At 66.8% G+C, this 20,631-nt stretch overlaps 1 protein-coding gene across 1 annotated transcript in view; it reads left to right on the forward strand.

Moving 5' to 3' along the window:
• Window positions 1-20,631, forward strand: part of ITPR1 (inositol 1,4,5-trisphosphate receptor type 1) — a 156,728-nt gene that overhangs the window by 77,897 nt on the left and 58,200 nt on the right. Inside the window, exons 24-39 of the mRNA XM_055134213.1 lie at window positions 7-194; window positions 1,094-1,232; window positions 1,744-1,802; window positions 3,601-3,762; window positions 5,429-5,599; window positions 6,125-6,187; window positions 6,723-6,860; window positions 7,394-7,519; window positions 7,972-8,172; window positions 9,558-9,809; window positions 10,650-10,775; window positions 11,670-11,798; window positions 14,893-15,013; window positions 17,140-17,324; window positions 18,938-19,086; window positions 19,617-19,728. Of these exons, the coding sequence (XP_054990188.1) occupies window positions 7-194; window positions 1,094-1,232; window positions 1,744-1,802; window positions 3,601-3,762; window positions 5,429-5,599; window positions 6,125-6,187; window positions 6,723-6,860; window positions 7,394-7,519; window positions 7,972-8,172; window positions 9,558-9,809; window positions 10,650-10,775; window positions 11,670-11,798; window positions 14,893-15,013; window positions 17,140-17,324; window positions 18,938-19,086; window positions 19,617-19,728 (2,321 nt within the window). The remainder of the gene's footprint in view (window positions 1-6; window positions 195-1,093; window positions 1,233-1,743; window positions 1,803-3,600; window positions 3,763-5,428; window positions 5,600-6,124; window positions 6,188-6,722; window positions 6,861-7,393; window positions 7,520-7,971; window positions 8,173-9,557; window positions 9,810-10,649; window positions 10,776-11,669; window positions 11,799-14,892; window positions 15,014-17,139; window positions 17,325-18,937; window positions 19,087-19,616; window positions 19,729-20,631) is intronic.

Below are 20,631 nucleotides of genomic sequence, written 5' to 3' on the forward strand. Positions count from 1 at the left end.
CTCCAGGCAGTAACGTGATGCGTTCCATCCACGGCGTGGGCGAGCTCATGACGCAGGTGGTCCTCCGGGGCGGGGGCTTCCTGCCCCTGACGCCCATGGCCACGGCCCCGGAGGGCGCCGTGAAGCAGGCCGAGCCTGAGAAGGAGGACATCATGGTCATGGACACGAAGCTGAAGATCATCGAGATCCTGCAGGTACCGGTGGGGCGGACGCCCCGGCCCGGCCCTGCCCCCCCTCCATCCCCCTCCATCGGGTGGGCTGGTGGGAGTGGACTTGCGTCCCCCGCTGCTGTCGGGCATGTCCCTGCCTTCTGTGGCCACTGCCGGGAGGCCAGCGGGGGTCTGGGGTGCTGGCTAAGGGCGGGCTGGCACTGGACAGCGCTGACCGCTGAGCCCGGGCTGCACTGAGCCGCGCACAGTGGGGCCGTGTGTCGGGCTTGGGGAGTTTTCTTGGGGGATTCCCAAGGACTGGGGGCCACCCGACACCGGTCAGCGGGCGGAGGGTTCAGTGCCGGTGCCCCGTGGTGCTGGAGGGGCCAGGGGCAGCCAGGAAGTGCTCGGCGGTGCCCCGGGGGAGCTGGGTTCCGACCCCAACTGTGGGGTCTCCGAGCAGCCCCGGGGGCCTGCAGGGTCTGGCCGTGACGCCTCGCAGGGGTGTGAGGAGGGGGGTGAGCCGCGGCCAGGGGCAGCGAGGCAGGGCTGAGGCTGATGTGTGGCCTGTGTCGGGGACGGGGGAACCAGACAGGACTGACCCGAGACCCGGTTCCAGGAGGACTCAGGGCGGGGGTGGTGCCCGCAGGACAGGGCGGGCCACGGTCACTCGGAAGAGGTGGACGGCACGAGGAGCGAAGGGGCCCTGGGACAGTGGGCAGCGCGGCTCTCTGTCCCCAGGGTGGGGTCCGGACACACGCCGGCACCCAGGCACCTCGGGACGGGGAGTTTGGAACCATGTTTCCCCCCTGTCGGGTCGACCGCTCTCCCCCTCCCGGAGCCTGAGTCGCCCCTAGTGCTCCGGGCGAGGCCCGCCCGCCAGGCGGGGCTGCTGCGGGCTGGCCCAGCCGTTCCCTAGAGCCGGCCTTTGTTCCCGTGTTCAGTTCATCCTGAACGTGAGGCTGGATTACCGGATCTCGTGCCTCCTGTGCATATTTAAGCGGGAATTTGACGAGAGCAACTCCCAGACCTCAGAGGCGGCCCCTGGGAACAGCGGCCAGGAGACGCCCAGCAACGTGCCAGGTCAGTGCGGGGACCGGGGGGTGGGCCCAGGTGAGCGCGGGCCGTGGGATCCAGCCATCGGGGCAGAGGGGTCCGGTCGGCTGGGCTGAGCAGAACCTCCCGGAGGCGGGCCCAGCAGGAACGCTGCTGAGGCCAGGCTGGTGGGAGCAGCCCGGGGGGGCGTTTGGACAGGGAGGGGGCTGGCCACTGCCGCCCCCAGCATCGCCGTCCCCACGGCGAGGGACCCTGAGAGGTTCCCCCCGGCGAAACCCAGGGTGAAGCAGTTTCCCCTTTGGGATCTGCCGTCCACTAACCCAGGGGAGGTCAAAGGTTAGGGCGAGGGTAGAGGCAGCCGTCCTCAGCTGTCCGGGCATCTCCACTAGGAGGGCCTCCAGGCTCTGCTCTGCCAGAGCCCCCGGGCCTTGGGCACTCCGGGCACAGCACCGAGCCCGGTGGCCTGTCCTTCTGGAAGGTTCCAGGCCGGCCGCAGCCTGCTCCAGCCTCCCCCCTCGGGCTGTGTTCTGCCCTGCAGGTGCCCTGGACTTCGAGCACATCGAGGAGCAGGCGGAAGGCATCTTCGGAGGAAGGAAAGTGGGGTCCGGGCGCGCTGGGGGCCTGCCGCGGGGCTCCGGGACACTGGCCGGGCTCGGGCGGGCGGGTCTTGGGGGCGAATCTCTGCTCTGGGCTCCTTGCATGGACCCTTTGAAACTTAGTGCTCAGGTCATAGTGGGTGCGCACGCGCGCGTTTGTGTGTATGTGTGTGTGTGTGTGGTTGTGTGTGTGGTATGTGGGGAGTGTGATATGTGCGATATGTGTATGTGTGTTGGGAGTGTGTGTTGGGGGTGTGTGGTGTGTGTGTGGTGTATATGTTGCTATGGTGTGTGTCTGTATGAGCGTGTGTGTGTATGTGTTGTGTGTGTGTGTTTGTGTGTGTGTGTGTTGAGGGTGTGTGTTGGGTGTGTGTGGTGTGTGTGGTGTGTGTGTTGCTATGGTGTGTGTCTGTGTATGAGCGTGTGTATATGTGTGGGGTGTGTGTGTGTATGTGGTGTGTGTGTGTGTGTGTGTGTGTGTGTGTGTGTGTTTCCCACCAGAACAGAAACCGTTCAGGCAGGGAAGGTGTTCCCCTGAGCAAACACACTGTGCGATTGTGTTTCCGCATCGTTCCTGAGAGGTGCCCGCGGGAGCGGGGTGGGCGCGGCCCTGCCCCCGGCGTGTGCTCTGGCCGTGGCGCTGAGGGGGGCCGTAGCGGTGTCTGTTGGCTCGTCTCTGAGCGTGGACACGGCACAGCCCGGGCTGGAGCACACGCCTCGCTGCGGTCCAGCACGTGTCCCTCCCCCCCTCAGCGTGTGGCCAGGAGCACTGGGCTCTGAGCACGGGAGGCCTCGTGATGCGTCTGTTCCTTCTTCCTCCCTCCGATCTCGTGCTCGGGTTGAGCTCCCTCAGGCAGTGCTCGGGCCAGCTCCTGACTCGGGCTCTGTGGCGGGCCCCCTGCGGCCCCGGGGGTGAGGATGGCCGTCTGTGCTGGCGGCTCTGGGGTGGGGAGCAGCCGTGGCCCTTGGCCAGCAGGGCCAGCGCCCTCCCGCCGCGCTCGGGCTGAGGCTGGGCAGGGGTGGGGCCTGCGTGCCTCGCGTTTCTGCCTCCCGCCCGCAGGGCACCTGGGGCCGCAGAAGGACGAGCAGGGGTGCGGCTGGGGGCTCTTGGGGCAGCCTGACTCGCCCCTGCGCTGAGCCGTGCCCTGGGTCGCCTGCCCCTGCTTTTCCCGGGGGCCTGCGGCCAGGCGGGGCTGCCAGGTGACCCTGGTGCTGTGGGCAGTGCAGAGGTGACTCGGGACTGGAAGCTGAGCCCCCTCGGGGCCTGCGGCTGGGCCCAGGGTGCAGGGCGGGTTCTCAGCCCGCGTGTGGGCCAGGACCCGGCACCAGGGGCCTGTGTCTGGGGCCCCAGGTGGCACCTCGTGGGGGTCTAGAGCCTGAGGCTGAGCCTCGGAGACTCGGCCACATGGCCCCCGGGCTCTGGCCCTGCGGAGATGCGCCTGCTGCCCGTCCAGCTGGGCCTGCAGGGGCCGGCCCTGCTGGTCAGCGGCCCCGAGCCCCGGGATCTGTCCTGCGGAGCCGTGTGGGGGCAGGGAACCCCCAGGAGACCCTGGTGGGGTGTCTGTGAGCAGGGACTTGGGTTCTGGCGCTGACAAGAGTCCCCTCATCGTCCCCTCACCTCAGCAGCGGCGACCCCCTGGCTAGTGCTCCCAGTCAGGAGACTGAGGGAGCCTGAGTGTCTGTCTTGGCTCGGGGCCTCCCCGCAGTGAGCCCGCGTGTGCGTCTGTCCGGCCCCCAGCCCCCCACGGTGAGCCGAGGGCCCGCCGGGGTGTGGCTCACGTGCCTGCCCCCGCAGTGAGGAGAACACCCCGCTGGACCTGGACGACCATGGGGGCAGGACGTTCCTGCGCGTGCTGCTGCACCTGACCATGCACGACTACCCGCCCCTGGTGTCGGGCGCCCTGCAGCTGCTCTTCCGCCACTTCAGCCAGCGCCAGGAGGTCCTGCAAGCCTTCAAGCAGGTGGGCCAGGGCACGGGGGGCACGCGCGAGTGTGAGTGTGTGTGCACGTAGAAGCATGAGTGAGAGTGCGTGGACGACTGTGGGTGTGAGCGTGTATGCGTGTACTAGTTGGGGGTGTGAACATGTATGCCTGTATGAGTGTGGGGTGTGAGTGTGTGTGCATGTGCAAGTGTGGGGTGTGAGCGTGTGTGCATGTACTACTGTGGGGTATGAACGTGTATGCGTGTACTACTGTGGGGGTGTGAGCGTGTATGCGTGTATGAGTGTGGGTATGAGCGTGTGTGCATGTATGAGTGTGGGCTGTGAGCATGTGTGCGTGTATGAATGTGGGGTGTGAGTGTATCTGTGTACAAGTGTGGGGGTATTAGTGTGTATGCGTGTATGAATGGGGGTATTAGTGTGTATGCGTGTATGAGTGTGGGGGAGTGAGCATGTGTGTGTATGAGTGTATGGGGTGTGAGCATGTATGCATGTACAAATGTGTGGGTGTGAGTTTGTGTGGGGATGTAAACATGTATGCATGTACGAGTGTGGGGGTGTGAGCGTGTGTGCGTGTGAGGAGTATAAGCGTGTTGTGGTGAATGCATCTGTGGGGATGTCTTCATTTGTTTCTAAGTGTTTGTCCTTGAGTGTATGACAAGCCTGAGTGCTTGTGTGTGTGTATGTGTGCATTAACGTGAAAGGGTCTGTGTGCATGTGTGAGAGAGTCTGTGTGCATGTGTGAGTGCAGAGTATATAAATGCCTCTATCTCTGTGTGTGCATTTCTGGGTGTGTCTGTATCGTTTGTGCCCAGAACCTGTGTGTGTCTCTGAGGGTGTGCTGTCTGCATCATGGTTGTGTATGTGAGTGTGTCTGAGTGTCGTGTTCATGGGTGCAGAGGTATGTGTGTGTGTTGTGACGTGAGTATACCTGAGTGTGTCTGTGTAAATGAGTGTGAGGATGAGTGTTGTGGGTGCACTGATTGTGTCTGTCTTATATGTGTGCATGTATGTGAAAATGACTGTTTTGTGTATGTGCCTCGTGTGGGTATATTGTATGCATGTGTATACGGTGAATGTACCTCTATGAGTTTTGTGTGCACCTGTACAGTGCATGGATGTGTGCTTGCATGCCTGTTTCTGAGTACCTGTTTGTGTGCATGTACACGTGTGCCTAAGAATGTATATGAGCATGAACATCACTGTTTGCATGAGTACAGATGTGTGATTGTGTATGTGAATGTGCATTAGTACGTGTGTGTGATTGCATGATTGCATGTGTGGTTGCGTGTGCGTGTGTGCCTGTACTTGTAAGTGTGTGCCTTTACATGTGTGTGATTATATGTGCCTGTACATGTGTGATTGTGTGCATGTGTGCTTATGTGTGTGTGGATATGTGCCTGAACATGTGGTTTGCATATGTTTTCAAGTGTTTGTCCCTTGAATGTGTTTGTGTTTGTGCATGTGTGCTTGTGTGTGTGCATGTGTGCCTGTGCCTGTGTGATTGTGTCTGCCTGCGTATGTGTCTGTGTGTGCACAGTAGTATATACATGTGTCCTGTACTTGTGTGCATGTGTGTGTGTTGTGTGCCTGTGTGCCTGTACATGTGTGATTGTGTGCACATGTGTGTCCATACGTATGTGTGGCCTGAGAGGTTTCCAGTGCCACCCCCTGGTTATGTCTCCAGGTCCAGCTGCTGGTCACCAGCCAGGACGTGGACAACTACAAGCAGATCAAGCAGGACCTGGACCAGCTGCGGTCCATCGTGGAGAAGTCGGAGCTCTGGGTGTACAAGGGCCAGGGCCCCGACGAGGCCATGGACGGGACCTCGGGTGACAACGAGCACAAGAAAACAGAGGTGGGTGAGTGGCAGCCACGCCCGGGACAGGCCACCCCGCACGGGCGTCACGCCTGCCAGCAGGTCACGGGAGGTTGTGCTGCAGAGTGGGGGCTGCCCGGGGACACGGGAACATCAGTGCTGTGGGCAGTGGACACAGAGTAGCCCTTGGGCAGACCCCTTCCTCGGCAAAGTCGCTCTGCGCCTGTCCCATGTGTATCCAGGAGGGATGCCGTGAGGATGTGCCTGTGTGAGCGGGTCAGAACCCAAAGGTGGGATCTGCTGCCCCTACCTACGTGGGGGACCCCCACAGTGAGCCCAGGACCAGAGCTCATGTAGATCCCCTAGGAGAACCCAGAGCCCAGAACCTAGAACCCAGAGCCCAGAACCTAGAACTCAGAGCCCGGAACCCAGAGCCCAGAACCTAGAACCCAGAACCCAGAACCTAGAACCCAGAGCCCAGAACCTAGAACCCAGAGCCCAGAATCCAGAGCAGGAGCCCAGGGCACAGCGGGCTCGGAGCACTCACGTGCCGTCTGTCCCTAGGACGGGGGTGGCAGGTCCCAGCAGGAGAGCACCAGCAGCTACAACTACCGTGTGGTCAAAGAGGTGAGTGTTCGCGCGGCCACACTCACACGGGGCTTCCCAGGGGCCGGCCCAGGGCACAGCAGGGTGTGGGGCCCCGGGTTTGTGCTTCTGAAGGCCAGCGGGGCGGGGCAGGGCGGGGGTCTCAGAGGGTCCCTGCGCGCTGGTGCTGTCTGGGGGTGGGTCTCAGCCGGATCTGGACACTCCGCTCCCGTCCCTGGGCTCTCGGCTGGGAGGCATTCCGAGTTCCGGTCGTTCCGGAAGCTTCTTGGCCTTGTGTGGAATCGGTCCCCCAGTGGGGACCCGTCCAGGGCAGGAGTCCCACCTGGAGCTCAGCAGATGGGGGTCCCCGTGCCCCCCTCAGCTCTCGAGGCTGGGGCCTGGCCGGCTGACCTGACCGTGTGGGCGTGGTCGGGTCCTACTGACCGCAGGGACCGCGCCCGGGCCCGCTGTCTGGGGGAGGCTGCCGAGACCCTTCCGGCCAGAGTCTGCGGGGACCTGGGGTCCCGGGGGGCACACGTGGCCGAGGGCCGTAACCCAGACCCCGCTGCTCCCGCAGATCCTGGTGCGGCTCAGCAAGCTGTGCGTGCAGGAGGGCGCCTCGGGCCGCAAGAGCCGGAAGCAGCAGCAGCGGCTCCTGCGCAACATGGGGGCCCACGGCGTGGTGCTGGAGCTGCTGCAGATCCCCTACGAAAAGGTGGGGAGGGGAGGGGGGCAGATCCCCCGCGGTAGGGGAGGGGGTTGCAGATCCCCCACGGGAAGGGGAGGGGGGCAGATCCCCTGCGGGGAGGGGAGCAGGTCTATAGATCCCCTATGAGGAGGTAGCGGGGCGGGACCCCAGAGGGGGAGCCTGGGGCTGTGACCCCCAGAGGGGAGCCCGGCGGGGGCGGAGGCGTACCAGCCCACAGGAGCACTGAGAGCAGCAGCCCCCACGCCCCCGCCGCCCTTGGATGCGCAGCCCTGCTGCAGCCCCTCTCCCCCCCGCCCCCTGCACGCAGCCGAGCGTGAGTGCTCATTCCCCACGTCAGCTGCCGGTTCTCTGGGGTCCCTGGCAGCCTCGTGCTGTCCCGCTGGCCTGGATTGGTGCTTGCCGCCACCCTGGGGACCTTCTCACCTAGCCCTGGGAGAGGTGGTCTGGTCTGCTGCCTTTTGTCCAGCAGCGACTTCGGACTCAGGCCCCCGGGCCAGTTAGCCGGTAGGGACGCGACTGTTTCTCTGTCCCCGCCGCAGGCCGAGGACACGAAGATGCAGGAGATCATGCGGCTGGCTCACGAGTTCCTGCAGAACTTCTGCGCCGGCAACCAGCAGAACCAGGCTCTGCTGCACAAACACATAAACCTGTTTCTCAACCCGGGGGTGAGGCTGCGACTGGGGAGGGTGGCGGGCAGCGGGCGGGTGGGCGGGCGGGTGGCTCTCCGCTGCCCAGCATGGCACTCAGGGTGATGTGGCACCTAGTCAGGAGAGAGGACCCCAGGCCCTGGGCTTTCTTCTCTCTGACACGGTCCCCGTGGTTCTCACCCACGTGGGGGTTCCGAGGGTGCAGCCTGCTCGGCCCTGCCCAGGAGGTGCAGAGAAAGTTCTTCTGGGGATGCCCGTGTTTCTTTGGAGTCGGGCCGGGATCTGTTTAGTTCTCGTGTGTGTGTGTGTCTGTGTGTGTATGTGTGTTTGTGTGTGTGTGTGTGTGTGAGTGTGGTGTGCGTGGAAAATGCTGGCGTCTGAGGGCAGGCCTGGAGGAGGGCGGCCCCTGTGGCGAGGCGCCCCCTCCGTGCCGTGTCGCCGACCGCGTCCCTGTCCCGCTCGCCCCGCAGATCCTGGAGGCGGTGACCATGCAGCACATCTTCATGAACAACCTGCAGCTGTGCAGCGAGATCAACGAGCGTGTGGTCCAGCACTTCGTGCACTGCATCGAGACGCACGGCCGCAGCGTCCAGTACATCAAGTTCCTGCAGACCATCGTCAAGGCCGAAGGGAAATTCATCAAGAAGTGCCAGGACATGGTCATGGCCGAGGTGACCGCGGTGTCCCCCACCCCCGGCGCCCCGGAGGCTTTTGTCCCGTCCGTGTGAGCGGGTGCAGGGCCCGGCTTGTGTGAGAGTGTCCGCCTGTCCACGTTTGCCGGCTGCGGGGGCGGCAGGGTCGTGGCTGATGCTCTCGTTGCGTTGGACCCATCGGTTGGGTGGGAGTGCAGGTGGGCTTCCGGGAGGAGGGAGGTGAGGCCGAGAGCCTGGGTGGAGCCTGTGGCCCGAGCAGCTGCCCACCCTCGGGGTCAGTCTCCAGGGGGTCAGTGATGGCGAGTCGCCCCTGAGCTCTGGGAGATGAGCTGACGGGGGCTCCCAGCTGCCGCTGCCTCCCTGGGACCCCGGGTCCCTGTTCCGCACGCCCGGCAGGTGGGCGGGTTCCCCTGCACACGCCAGAGCCAGCAGGAGGCCGGGAGCGTGGCTGGGCAGAGCGTGGCCGTGTTGGGGCGCCCCCCGCTGCTTCGCGATCTGACTGTGCGCCTCTTAGCCTCTTTGAGTGCTTTTCTTGGGGGGTGAGGCAGGTGACATGCTCCCCCGGGTGGTGATGGGGGCGGTTCGGTAAGGGGGGTGGCCGAGGTGGCTGCCGCTGTCGGCCCCTCCGGACTCTGCTGCTCCGTGTATGTGACTTGCTCCCCGGCAGTTCTGGGGGGACCATCTCTAGATCTCGTCTGCCCAGGCCCCTGGGGGCAGCCCCTTGCCGGGTCTATGCTCAGTTTCCCGGCAGAACCAAGCAGCGGCTTGAGGCCGGGCCCGTGGGTGGGCGTCCCGGGCGCCCGGCTCGCGCTCTTGGTCGTTATGAACGAAGCGCCTGTGAACCCTCGTCAGCCCTTCAGGCAGCAGGGGTTTCCTGCGCACACACTCCGGGGCACCAGCGTTTCGCCCCCCCGCAGCATCGCAGAGCCACAGAGGTTGCTCGGGGCCCGGCAGCGGGTTCTGCGCAGATCCTGCGCCCGCCTCTGCCTGGCTGCTGCTTGTCTTTTTTAAAATTTTTTCTTTTTGGGTCACGGCCAGCGATGCTCAGGGTTGACTCCTGGCTCTGCACTCAGGAATTACCCCTGGCAGTGCTCGGGGGAACCTGTGGGATGCTGGGAATCGAACCCGGGTCGGCCGCGTGCAAGGCAAACGCCCTCCCTGCTGTGCTATTGCTCCGGCCCCTTGTCTCGGTTATTTCAAGGAGACGTGCAGTTGTGGGGGCCAGAGACAGGCGGAGCCGGAGCCTTCCGGAGCACAGGCCCAGAGAGAAAGTGGTCCCGGGCCCTGGGTGGGAGCTGATGGGCGCCCGGTGACGGACTCCCCCAGGGACGCCCATCCAGGCCGTCGAGAGGCCCCTCTCTGCCCACCCGCCCCGGCGAGCCCTCACGGCCCCTCTCCCGCAGCTGGTGAACGCGGGCGAGGACGTGCTGGTGTTCTACAACGACAGAGCCTCCTTCCAGACGCTCACCCAGATGATGCGCTCGGAGCGGGAGCGCATGGACGAGAACAGCCCCCTCATGTACCACATCCACCTGGTGGAGCTGCTGGCCGTGTGCACAGAGGGCAAGAACGTGTACACGGAGATCAAGTGCAACTCGCTGCTGCCGCTCGACGACATCGTGCGCGTGGTGACGCACGAGGACTGCATCCCCGAGGTGTGCCCGGGGTGGGGGGCCCAGGGGGAGGGGGGTGGGGGGAGGGGGGCGCGTCTCCCGCAGGGCACAGCGGGTCATGCCAGTTCCGCTGGCAGGAACTCTTTCTAACGTCCATGGAGCACAGGCAGGGCGTGTGTGTGTGTGTGTGTGTGTGTGTGTGTGTGTGTGTCTGGGGGACACGCTTGGCGCCTGTCTCCTTGGGAGCTGGCACAGGATGCTGTGCTCGGCCGTGGGCAGCTGACTCACCCTGCGGGGTCGAGAGTGGGTGGAGATCCAGCCCCTCTCAGTGTAGACGGACACAGAGCATGGGGAGGACCTGGGTACGGACAGTTCTAAAGCCCACAGGAGCCAGCCAGTGAGCCTCGTCCCTTCAGGATGAGAGTGACCAACAGCTGCCCCACCCTGAGAGCTTCCTGCGGCCTCGTCGAGCCGCCCCCGCCTGGCTTGTCTTTCCTGCGCCTCCCGGGTTAATAACCCAGAGACAGACACGGCATCTATTCTGTCCCCGACTATTCTAAAATAACTGCTACTGCTGCGTGCCTTAAATGCAACACGTGTTTTCGATGCGGCATCTGTTGTGTACATTAAACATACGTTGTGTTTCAGTCTCTTGAAAAGCTAATAGAGCTTGAAAAGTCAAATAGCAAAGGCAGCGAGTGTCAGCGGGAGGGAGATCTTCCCCGTCCCGCCGTCTTCCTTGGCTGGTGGTTTTCATGGGTTCTTCCCGGGCCTGAGGTCAGGAGTGCGTGGGGACGGTTACTGGGGGCTGCAGGCAAGGACTGGCCGCTCACCACCACGGCCCCAGGGAGTCGCCCACAGCAGCCTGTTCTTGCCGTCCAGGTGAAGATCGCCTACATTAACTTCCTGAACCACTGCTACGTGGACACGGAGGTGGAGATGAAGGAGATCTACACCAGCAACCACATGTGGAAGCTGTTCGAGAACTTCCTGGTGGACATCTGTAGGGTATGCTCCCGGGGCTGAGAGGAGCGTCGGGGTGTGCGGGTGCATATATGTGTGCACTGGGGTATATGTGCAGGCGTGTGAACATGTGCACGAGCGTGTTCATGTGTGCGTGTATGTGTGTGCATGAGTCTGCATACATGCATGTGTCTGTACATGTTAATGTGTGCTTGAGTGCACATGTGTGAATGTGTTTGAGTGTGTGCGTACGAGTCTGTGTCTGTGTGTGTGCGTGCGCGCGCTTGTGGAGCAGAGGGACACAGTCCTGGAGTCCAGCGTGCTTGGTGGCTCGCCTGGTGTCACACCTCTCTGGCCCTGGGTGCGGAGGAGACTGGGGGAGGATTTCCTTCTCCCCCGTCTGTCTGCCTCCCGAACCCCTCTTGGGGGTCTGATCAATCAGCGAGGGTGGGTTCCTCTTCCTGGATCTGGCCTTTCTCCTTCAGGCGTGGCCGTGTCCTCTCCCCCTCCGGAGGCGTGGGGCCTGTGACACTTGCCCCCGTCCCCCCTGTGTCCCTGGCCCACGGTGGCCTCGACGCTCCGGGCTTGGCTGCCTAAGGTCCCCGCTGTGCGGTCACTTAGGCTGAGTTTCCAGGAGAGCCCCGACCGGGGGAAGGGGGGGCAGGGCTGCCCGCGAGAAGCCTGCACCCACACCAGCTCCGCCTGCATGCACGGATGTCACCACCCCACCCCGGAGGCCGCCTCCTCTGGGGTTCCGGTCCCACGTGGGGCGGGCACGGAAGGGTCCCGAACCACGGTGACAGCGCGAGATTCCACGTGGTTGAGGCCGAGGCCGCCTGCTTCTCCGGCCAGTGCGTGTCGGTCCTGGCTCTCGCCCCCGGGGACTGACGTGCCGAGCCCCGACGCAGGTTTCCACACAGTGTCCCCGTCGTCCCCTAGGCCTGCAACAACACGAGCGACCGCAAGCACGCGGACTCCATCCTGGAGAAGTATGTCACGGAGATCGTCATGAGCATCGTCACCACCTTCTTCAGCTCCCCCTTCTCAGACCAGAGCACCACTCTGCAGGTGAGACGGGTGGGGCGGGCGGCTTCCGGGAGCCATGTAGGGGTGGGAGTGCAAAGCAGCTGTGCGCCGGCCCCTCTGGGGGGGGCGGGAGGGAGACTGGCGTGGGGTGCCCGGCCCCTGGCCCCTCGCCCCCACCTCCATCTCTGCCTGCAGTCAGCCTTCAGGCTGGAGCTCACGTGAGGGTGACGTGGAAGCGCTGTGCCGTGCTGGGGCGAGGGCGGGGCTGTGTTGTACGGGACGCAGGGAGGCCCCGGGGCCACGGTCTGCTCCCTGCTCTGTGCACACGACCTGGGGCCCAGGAGTCCGGGAGAGTCTCACACCTGGGAAGGTCCGTGTTGTGTTTATAATGGGACTGGCCCAGACAGGTGACAACCTCACAAGTTGCCTGCGGAGGTCGGCTGGGCCTGGTCTCCAGAAATCCGAGAGGTCATGCGGGAGATGGAGGCCACAGGGCGCTCGGGCAGGTCATAGGTGGGTGGTTGGAGAGGAAGGTTGAGTCTCTGTGAGAAAGGAGTGTTTCTCACCAGAAAGCGCTGCTCAGGGTATTCACCAGACTCCCCTCAAGGTGTTCACTGGAGCCACAGTACCCCTCGCTCCCCTCTGGGGTGTAAGCCGAGACTCAGAGGGTCCGAGCCCTGCTTGGCCCTGGGCACTGCCAGGTTCTGTCGGACTGCCCGCCTTGAACGGTGGTGGTCTGGGGACCCTTCAGGCCCCTGTCAGTTTCCAGTTCAGCCGGAGCACTGTGCACGGGAGGCTTGTGTGCTTTGGAACATCAGCGCGTGCTCTTGGGGTCCAGCAGCAGGGACATGGCCCAGTGGGCCCCTCCCCGGAACAGGTACCCCCCCACCGTGCTGAGACATACCAGCTGCAGAGCACTTTGGGTGGGGGTCTGGGGAGTGGACCTTCGTCCTTCAGTGACGGTGCCGTGGACACACGTGCTTGCCTGGACGCAGGCTTGTGAGGCAGACCCAGAAGGGCGCGTGGATGAGTCAGCCCACCCGGAGCCGCCCTCAAGCCCTCCTGTCTGGCCTTTCGTCTGGGTTGCTCCTCTGGACTTACACTGAAGACTCATGTTTGACCCGTTTGCCCAGGGACGGGGGTTCAGGCCAGGAACCTTCAGCCGACTCGCAGGGCCGTGCGCACGCGCTTAGAATGCAGAGCTCAGGCTGAGCCTCTGCTTGTGTTGGTTTTTCCCATGGAATTTACACAGCGGCCACAGGCGGAGGTGCGGGCAGAGAGCACGGGCCAGCCACCCCCGGGTTGCTGCGGGTTGAAGTCGGCCCTGCGGTTTGGGCTTTCTCTTCACCCTGAGAGATTCCGAGTGGCCGTTTCTGAGTTCTGAAACACCGGCATCGTCTTCATCATTCCCGCTGGTGGGCTGCGCCTAGCAGCGCTCGGGACTCCTCCTTTGCTCGGGGTGAGGGTGGGGGTCCTGGGCCTCCTGTGCTCGTCCCCCAGCCCTGGGTACTGCTTCAGGAGGGCTTTAGAAGCTCACGTGTCCTGTCTGTTCACATGCCGAAGTCTGACCTGCTTTGCTGCCCGCTGGGCTCGGTGAGGGAGGGAAGGGGGTTCTCAGGGTCGGGGTCTCTGCGATGCATCAGGGAGGGGGTGCTGGGCCCGAAGGAAGAGGAGTCTCGGAGGCAGAGAGTCTGACCCCTGCGCCCTTATTGACGGTGCGCTTGGCTAGGTCAGAGGCCTTGGAAGCTTCCAGCCCGCCCCTGGCGCTGGGAAGTTGGTGGTGCCGTGGCCTCGGGCACCGTGAGCTGCAGCCAGTGGCCCAGGGAAGTCAGAGGCCGGAGAGGGTCGTGGCCTGTGCACACGGTGCAGGTCTGGGCACTCCCGTGCCCACATCGCAGGGTGCAGACTTGTCCCTTGAGTCGGTGGATCAGCGGGCTGGTCACCCTGGGGAGTGGAGGTGTCGGCAGGAGAGCGGCGTGCCTGACCCTCCGCTGATGTCCAGCCCAGAATGCCAGCTCAGACCTTCCCCGTCCTGAACTCCTCCATGGCACATGGTGCTCGCGAAAGCAGCCCCAGGCCCGAGTCACCACAGACAGCAGGAACAGGCCGGCCCAGTCCTGCTGCTGAGCAGCCTTCCAGGGCTGGAGAGCAGTCGAGAGGCTGTACGCGGGCCTGTGGGCCAGGGGGCCGGGTACATCCCCAGCACGGCCAGGGCCTCCCAGCACCACCGCGTGTGGCCCAGAAACCGAAGACCCCCAAAGACTGTCGGTGCTTCTAGTTCTGTGTGCTGTGCGGTGGGCGGAGTTGGGGATCAGAGAGGGAGCGTGACGTGCTAGGCCCAGGGTTGGCCACTGGAGAGAACTCCCTGCGTCCGAGCGTCCCCCCACCCCAGGAAGCTTCCGGGACCCCACTCACCTCCACCCTGGGCCCTGCTCTCCCCCAGGAGCAGAGAGCCGATGGGGGCGAAGTGGTCACTTCCGCCCACAATCCCGCCCACTGCAGGGTCCAGCTCACCAAATCGCCCCCCAGCCATCCCCACTGATCCCTCTCACCCCTCACCCAGCCCTGCCTGCCCACACCCGGCCCCGTCCCTCTTCTCCTGGCACCCACCTGGCCATCCCTTTCTTCCTGCAGGCTCACCGGTGGGTCTCGACCCTCCTTTCCCGACCCCTCCCTTGCCCTGCCCGCCCACGTGTGTAAGCCCCCGCCCGCCGGCCCCGCCCACACTCACACCTGCCTCTCCCACAGACCTTCCCATCCCCTCCTGGCCCCGCCCTCTCCCAGAGCAGCTCGCCCTGGCCCCTCCCACACTCACCAGGCCCCACCCACACCAATCCCTACCTTTCCCACAGACCCGCCCATTCCCTCCTGGCCCCGCCCTCTCCCAGACTAGATCACCCCGGCCCTGCTCACCCTCGCCAGGCCCCGCCCATCCCCTCCTGGCCCCGCCCACACTCACCAGGCCCCGCCCACACTCATCCCTGCCTCTCCCGGGTACTCGCTCATCCCCTCCCGGCCCCGCCCACACTCATCCCTGGCTCTCCCGTGTACTCGCTCATCCCCTCCAGGTCCCGCCCAACTCTCCAGGCCCCGCCCATCCCCTCCTGGCCCCGCCCTCACGGCCGTGTCTCCGCAGACGCGGCAGCCCGTGTTCGTGCAGCTGCTGCAGGGCGTGTTCCGCGTGTACCACTGCAACTGGCTGCTGCCCGGGCAGAAGGCGTCGGTGGAGAGCTGCATCCGCGTGCTGTCCGACGTGGGTAAGGCCCGCCCCCGCTCGGCCCCGCCTCCCCGCGGGGTGAGCCCGCCCCGCGCCCCCGCGCCCCCGACGCGCCGCCAGCGCGAGCACCAGCGGGCCCGGCCCTTGGCTCCCGGCGCCTCAGCAGCGCGCGGCGGGTGGGCCCTGCGGACCCGCGCTGCCCGCCTCGCCCTGACTCCGGCCAGGCCGGCCCCTCCTCACCCCGGGACCCGGGCGCCGTCTGCAGCCTGACCGGCGGGCGGGGGACGGCCGGGGCCGGTGTGGGGGAGACTCGGGCCGGGTGTGAGGGAGAGTCGGGCCGGGTGTGGGGGAGAGTCGGGCCGGGTGTGAGGGAGAGTCGGGCCGGGTGTGGGGGAGAGTCGGGCCGGGTGTGGGGGAGAGTCGGGCCGGGTGTGAGGGAGAGTCGGGCCGGGTGTGGGGGAGAGTCGGGCCGGGTGTGAGGGAGAGTCGGGCCGGGTGTGGGGGAGACTCGGGCCGGGTGTGGGGGAGACTCGGGCCGGGTGTGGGGGAGAGTCGGGCCGGGTGTGGGGGAGACTCGGGCCGGGTGTGGGGGAGAGTCGGGCCGGTGTGGGGGAGACTCGGGCTGGTGTGGGGGAGAGTCGGGCCGGTGTGGGGGAGACTCGGGCCGGGTGTGGGGGAGACTCGGGCCGGGTGTGGGGGAGAGTCGGGCCGGGTGTGGGGGAGACTCGGGCCGGTGCGGGGGAGAGTCGGGCCGGGTGTGGGGGAGAGTCGGGCCGGGTGTGGGGGAGACTCGGGCCGGGTGTGGGGGAGACTCGGGCCGGTGCGGGGGAGAGTCGGGCCGGGTGTGGGGGAGAGTCGGGCCGGGTGTGGGGGAGACTCGGGCCGGGTGTGGGGGAGAGTCGGGCCGGGTGTGGGGGAGACTCGGGCCGGGTGTGGGGGAGACTCGGGCCGGGTGTGGGGGAGAGTCGGGCCGGGTGCGGGGGAGACTCGGGCCGGGTGTGGGGGAGACTCGGGCCGGGTGTGGGGGAGACTCGGGCCGGGTGTGGGGGAGACTCGGGCCGGGTGTGAGGGAGACTCGGGCAGGGTGTGAGGGAGAGTTGGGCCGGGTGAGGGGGAGCCGGACCGGGTGGGGGACAGCCGGGTGCAGCTGAGGGGACAGCCGGGCTGGTCGAGGAGCCTGTGGTGCCTCGCGAGTCCCCCTTTGGCTCCCTGAGGCCCCTCTGGAGCGGGGACGCGGCGTCTGGCCGGCGCCTCTGAGAGCACTGCCCAGGCCGCGCTTCTCTCCCGGTGTCCCTTTCTGCCAGGGCTGTGGGCGTGTGGGACTCGGCCGCGCCTCGTGGGTGCGAGGGGTCGTCCCGTCCCCTCTGGGGCCTCCTCCGGGCGGGAGGCGGGAGGACAGGAGCAGCACTGGGGGGGCGTTAGTCTCCCGGTGGAACCCAGGGCGGCCGTCCCGGTTCTTACACCCGAGGGCCGGGGGGACGGGTCCAAGGGCTGGACCCCAGCGCGGCTGCGGGAGACCCGGGTTCCAGCCCGAGCACCAAGCACAGAGCCAGGGCCGGCCCAGACCCATATGAGCCCAGATGCTTCCGGAAGGCCCGAGGCTGAGGACGGCATCGCCGGGCAACCTGCTTCCGGCGCCTCTTGCACTGGCGCCGGGTGGCTCTGCCGTCATCCCCCCCCCCCCCAGGTCTGTGGTGTTCGCTGAGCCCCGGGCAGGGGGTGCCCCCCACCACACACACACACACACACACACACACACACACACACACACACACACACACTGGCCACGTCCCTCTCTCCCCACCACGCCCTGCCCGGCTCCCTTTGCCCGTGACTGACTCTTGACTCTCCCGCGCCTGTGGTGGGGTCCTGCGGGTGCCGGGGCGTGTCTCCTGCTGGGCCTGCGGTTCCCGAGTCCCTCCCGTGTCCCTCCCTTGTCCGTGCCTGGGGGTGCGTGTCCGTCCCCGGGGCTGCCGGTGCGATGGGAACTGGGGACACGCCGGGAACGTTGTTCCCCGTCGCGGGGCCGGGGTCTGCCTGGTGAGGGGTGACTGCCGAGACGCGGACCATGAACCCGCTCAGACTGCGTGGCCTCGGGGCCACCTCCCCTGTGCTCCCGAGAGCACCAGGGTCCCCGTGCCCACGCCCCTCTCCCTCCCTGCGCAGCGAAGAGCCGGGCCATCGCCATCCCCGTGGACCTGGACAGCCAGGTCAACAACCTGTTCCTCAAGTCGCACAACATCGTGCAGAAGACGGCCATGAACTGGCGGCTCACGGCGCGCAATGCGGCCCGCAGGGACTCCGTGCTGGCCGCCTCCCGGGACTACCGCAACATCATCGAGAGGCTGCAGGTGGGTGTGGCAGGCCCAGAAGCCCAGGGGTGGGCAGGGCGTCCATGCAGGGCGGGAGGGGAGGGGCCTGCAGGGGCATCTGCAGGGCGGGAGGGGAGGCAGGGGTGTCCGTGCAGGGTGGGAGGGGAGGGGAGGGCAGGGGTGTCTGTGCAGGATGGGAAGGGGAGGCAGGGGTGTCCGTGCAGGGCAGGAGGGGAGGGGAGGGCAGGGGTGTCTGTGCAGGGCGGGAGGGAAGGGGAGGGCAGGGGTGTCTGTGCAGGGTGGGGAAGGGAGGCAGGGGTGTCTGTGCAGGGCGGGAGGGGAGGCAGGGGTGTCTGTGCAGGGCGGGAGGGGAGGCAGGGGTGTCTGTGCAGGGCGGGAGGGGAGGCGGGGGTGTCCGTGCAGGGTGGGAGGGGAGGGGAGGGCAGGGGTGTCTGTGCAGGGTGGGAAGGGGAGGCAGGGGTGTCCGTGCAGGGCGGGAGGGGAGGCAGGGGTGTCTGTGCAGGGTGGGAAGGGGAGGCAGGGGTGTCCGTGCAGGGCGGGAGGAGAGGCAGGGGTATCTGTGCAGGGTGGGAGGGGAGGGGAGGGCAGGGGTGTCCGTGCAGGGCGGGAGGGGAGGCAGGGGTGTCTGTGCAGGGCGGGAGGGGAGGCAGGGGTGTCTGTGCAGGGCGGGAGGGGAGGCAGGGGTGTCTGTGCAGGGCGGGAGGGGAGGCAGGGGTGTCTGTGCAGGGCGGGAGGGGAGGGGAGGGCAGGGGTGTCCGTGCAGGGCTGAGGGGAGGGCAGGAGTGTCTGTGCAGGGCGGGAGGGGAGGCGGGGGTGTCTGTGCGGGTGGGAGGGGAGGGGAGGGCAGGGGTGTCTGTGCAGGGTGGGAAGGGGAGGCAGGGGTGTCCGTGCAGGGCGGGAGGGGAGGCAGGGGTGTCTGTGCAGGGTGGGAAGGGGAGGCAGGGGTGTCCGTGCAGGGCGGGAGGGGAGGCAGGGGTGTCTGTGCAGGGTGGGAGGGGAGGGGAGGGCAGGGGTGTCCGTGCAGGGCGGGAGGGGAGGCAGGGGTGTCTGTGCAGGGTGGGAGGGGAGGGGAGGGCAGGGGTGTCTGTGCAGGGTGGGAAGGGGAGGCAGGGGTGTCCGTGCAGGGCAGGAGGGGAGGGGAGGCCAGGGTGTCCGTGCAGAGCGGGGAGGAGCAGGCGGGGCCAGGCCTGAGGCCACGGCCGCAGGGTCCTGGTCAGTCTCTCCGGTCCCCTGGGTGTGGGTGGGGCAGGGCGCGAGTCCCCGGGAGGAAACCGCCTCAGCAGGGATCGGGGCTCAGCCAGGGCCCCTTGGCTGTGCGGTGTCCCCAGGGCCGGCGGGTAGCCGGGACGGCGCGTGGACAGGAGCTGTGGTCACCGGGTTGTCGGTGGGGCTCTGAGCGCGGCAGCCCTGCCCTGACCGGGGTGACCCGGCTGCCCTGACCGGGGGCTCCAGCCAGGGCCTGGCGGCGGGGCAGGGTCAGGGGTCACTCGGGAGCAGCGGCCACCGCAGCTCCCCCAGCCCTGCAGGGGACCCGCCGGGGTGTCCGGGCCCGGGGCTCAGCCCCCGGCCACCAAGGTGCGGGCGCGGGCCAGGAGCGCGGTGGGCAGGGCTCAGGCCGGTCTCCGCCGCAGGACATCGTGTCGGCCCTGGAGGAGCGTCTGCGGCCGCTGGTGCAGGCCGAGTTGTCGGTGCTGGTGGACGTGCTGCACCGGCCCGAGCTGCTCTTCCCCGAGAACACGGACGCCCGGAGGAAGTGCGAGAGCGGCGGCTTCATCTGCAAGTGAGCGGGAGGGGCCGCCGAGGGCTGCGCGGGGAGGCCCCTGGACGGGGCGGCCCCCTCCTTGGGCGCCACCCCCCCAATGGGGCCTCTGCCTGTCCCAACCCCCTGTGCCCCATGGACATTGTGCCAGGAGGCTCACCGGGATTTGCCCCGGGCTTTGCGGGGTCCTGTGTGAGCAGCAGGACCCTCCCAGAGGGTCTTCTCAGGGCCCCCGAAGCTCAAGGTGAGGCTCCCTGGTCCGGCTCAGCCCACTCGCCCCCACCCTGCCCACTTGAGAAGCGCACCTAGGGCTCTGCGCCTTCTCCCCCCACAAGGTGGCGCTGTCGAGCCACAGCCCTGCCTGGCTGCTCCAGGCGGCCCAGGACGAGGACCTGCCTCTGGGCAGGGGTCCGTGAGCTCCCCTCCCCTGTCCCAGGTGGGGGTCCATGAGCCTCTCCTCCCTGTCCCGGGCGGGGGTCCGTGAGCCTCCCCTCCCCTGCCCCGGGCGGGGGTCCACGTCTGGCAGCTTCAGCGGGTGCCGCCCCCCGCAGGCTCATCAAGCACACCAAGCAGCTCCTGGAGGAGAACGAGGAGAAGCTCTGCATCAAGGTCCTGCAGACCCTCCGCGAGATGATGACCAAGGACCGGGGCTACGGAGAGAAGGTACCGCGCTGGGCTGTGCCAACAGCCGGGGGGTCTCGTCACCCCGCGGGGGTCTCTGCCGTGTTCGGTGCAGGCTGCCCCTCCCCCTTGCTGCTGGGTCCCCGTGCAGCGCCCGTCTGACCCCCACGGGCTCCCAGCATCCCCCCAGCTCTGACCCCAGGGCAGAGCGCCCAGCTCTGTGCAGGACCGTGTGCATGGAGGGGTCCTGACTGTCCTCTGCCCGGGCCCAGCTCCCCTCAGGGGAAAGTGCAGTGAGCTAGAGCTGCCCGGTTGAGGTGGCACTTCTCCCCCCGACTCTCCGGGACCCCCGGGAACCCACCGCTCTCCTCGCAGAGCCGCCCACACCCTAGCCGGCCCTAGCGTGAACCTCAGTGTCCGCGTGTGGGGGTACGGGGAAGGGGAGACCTGCAGCACCCCTCCCCCACCTGTCCCCTGACGTGCGCACTGCTCACTTGGCCTCACAGCCTCGAGGTGCGTGAGTGCACCAGTCAGGAGGGCACCGAGCCCAGGGACGATGGCAGGAAGCTGCCGGGGCAGCCTGAGGGACGCGCCCCGCCCGAGGACAGGTGCCGGCCTCAGGTCCCGCAGAGTGCTCCGCCCCACACAGCCACTCCCGGGGGACCTCCTGTCCCCCCTCGGAGCTTGGAGAAGTGATTCCTGCCGCAGAGACTCGCACCCACTCAGGGGCCTCCCTGAGGCCGCGAGCTGGGAAGTGTCTGCATCAGGCACGAGCCGGCTTGTGCAGGGCGCCTGTGTCCCACATCAGCCCGTGGGGCTGGGGTCAGTGCCTGTCGCACGGGCCCCCAGGAGGGCTGGTGTCTGCCCCACGAAGGGTCTGTCTCCTGCCCTCTGCGCTGCGGGGAGGTCAGCCCATCCAGTGGGGAGAAGCCCCTGACGGACCCC

The sequence above is a fragment of the Sorex araneus genome, chromosome 4, assembly GCF_027595985.1.
Source record: "Sorex araneus isolate mSorAra2 chromosome 4, mSorAra2.pri, whole genome shotgun sequence".
NCBI lineage: Eukaryota > Metazoa > Chordata > Mammalia > Eulipotyphla > Soricidae > Sorex > Sorex araneus.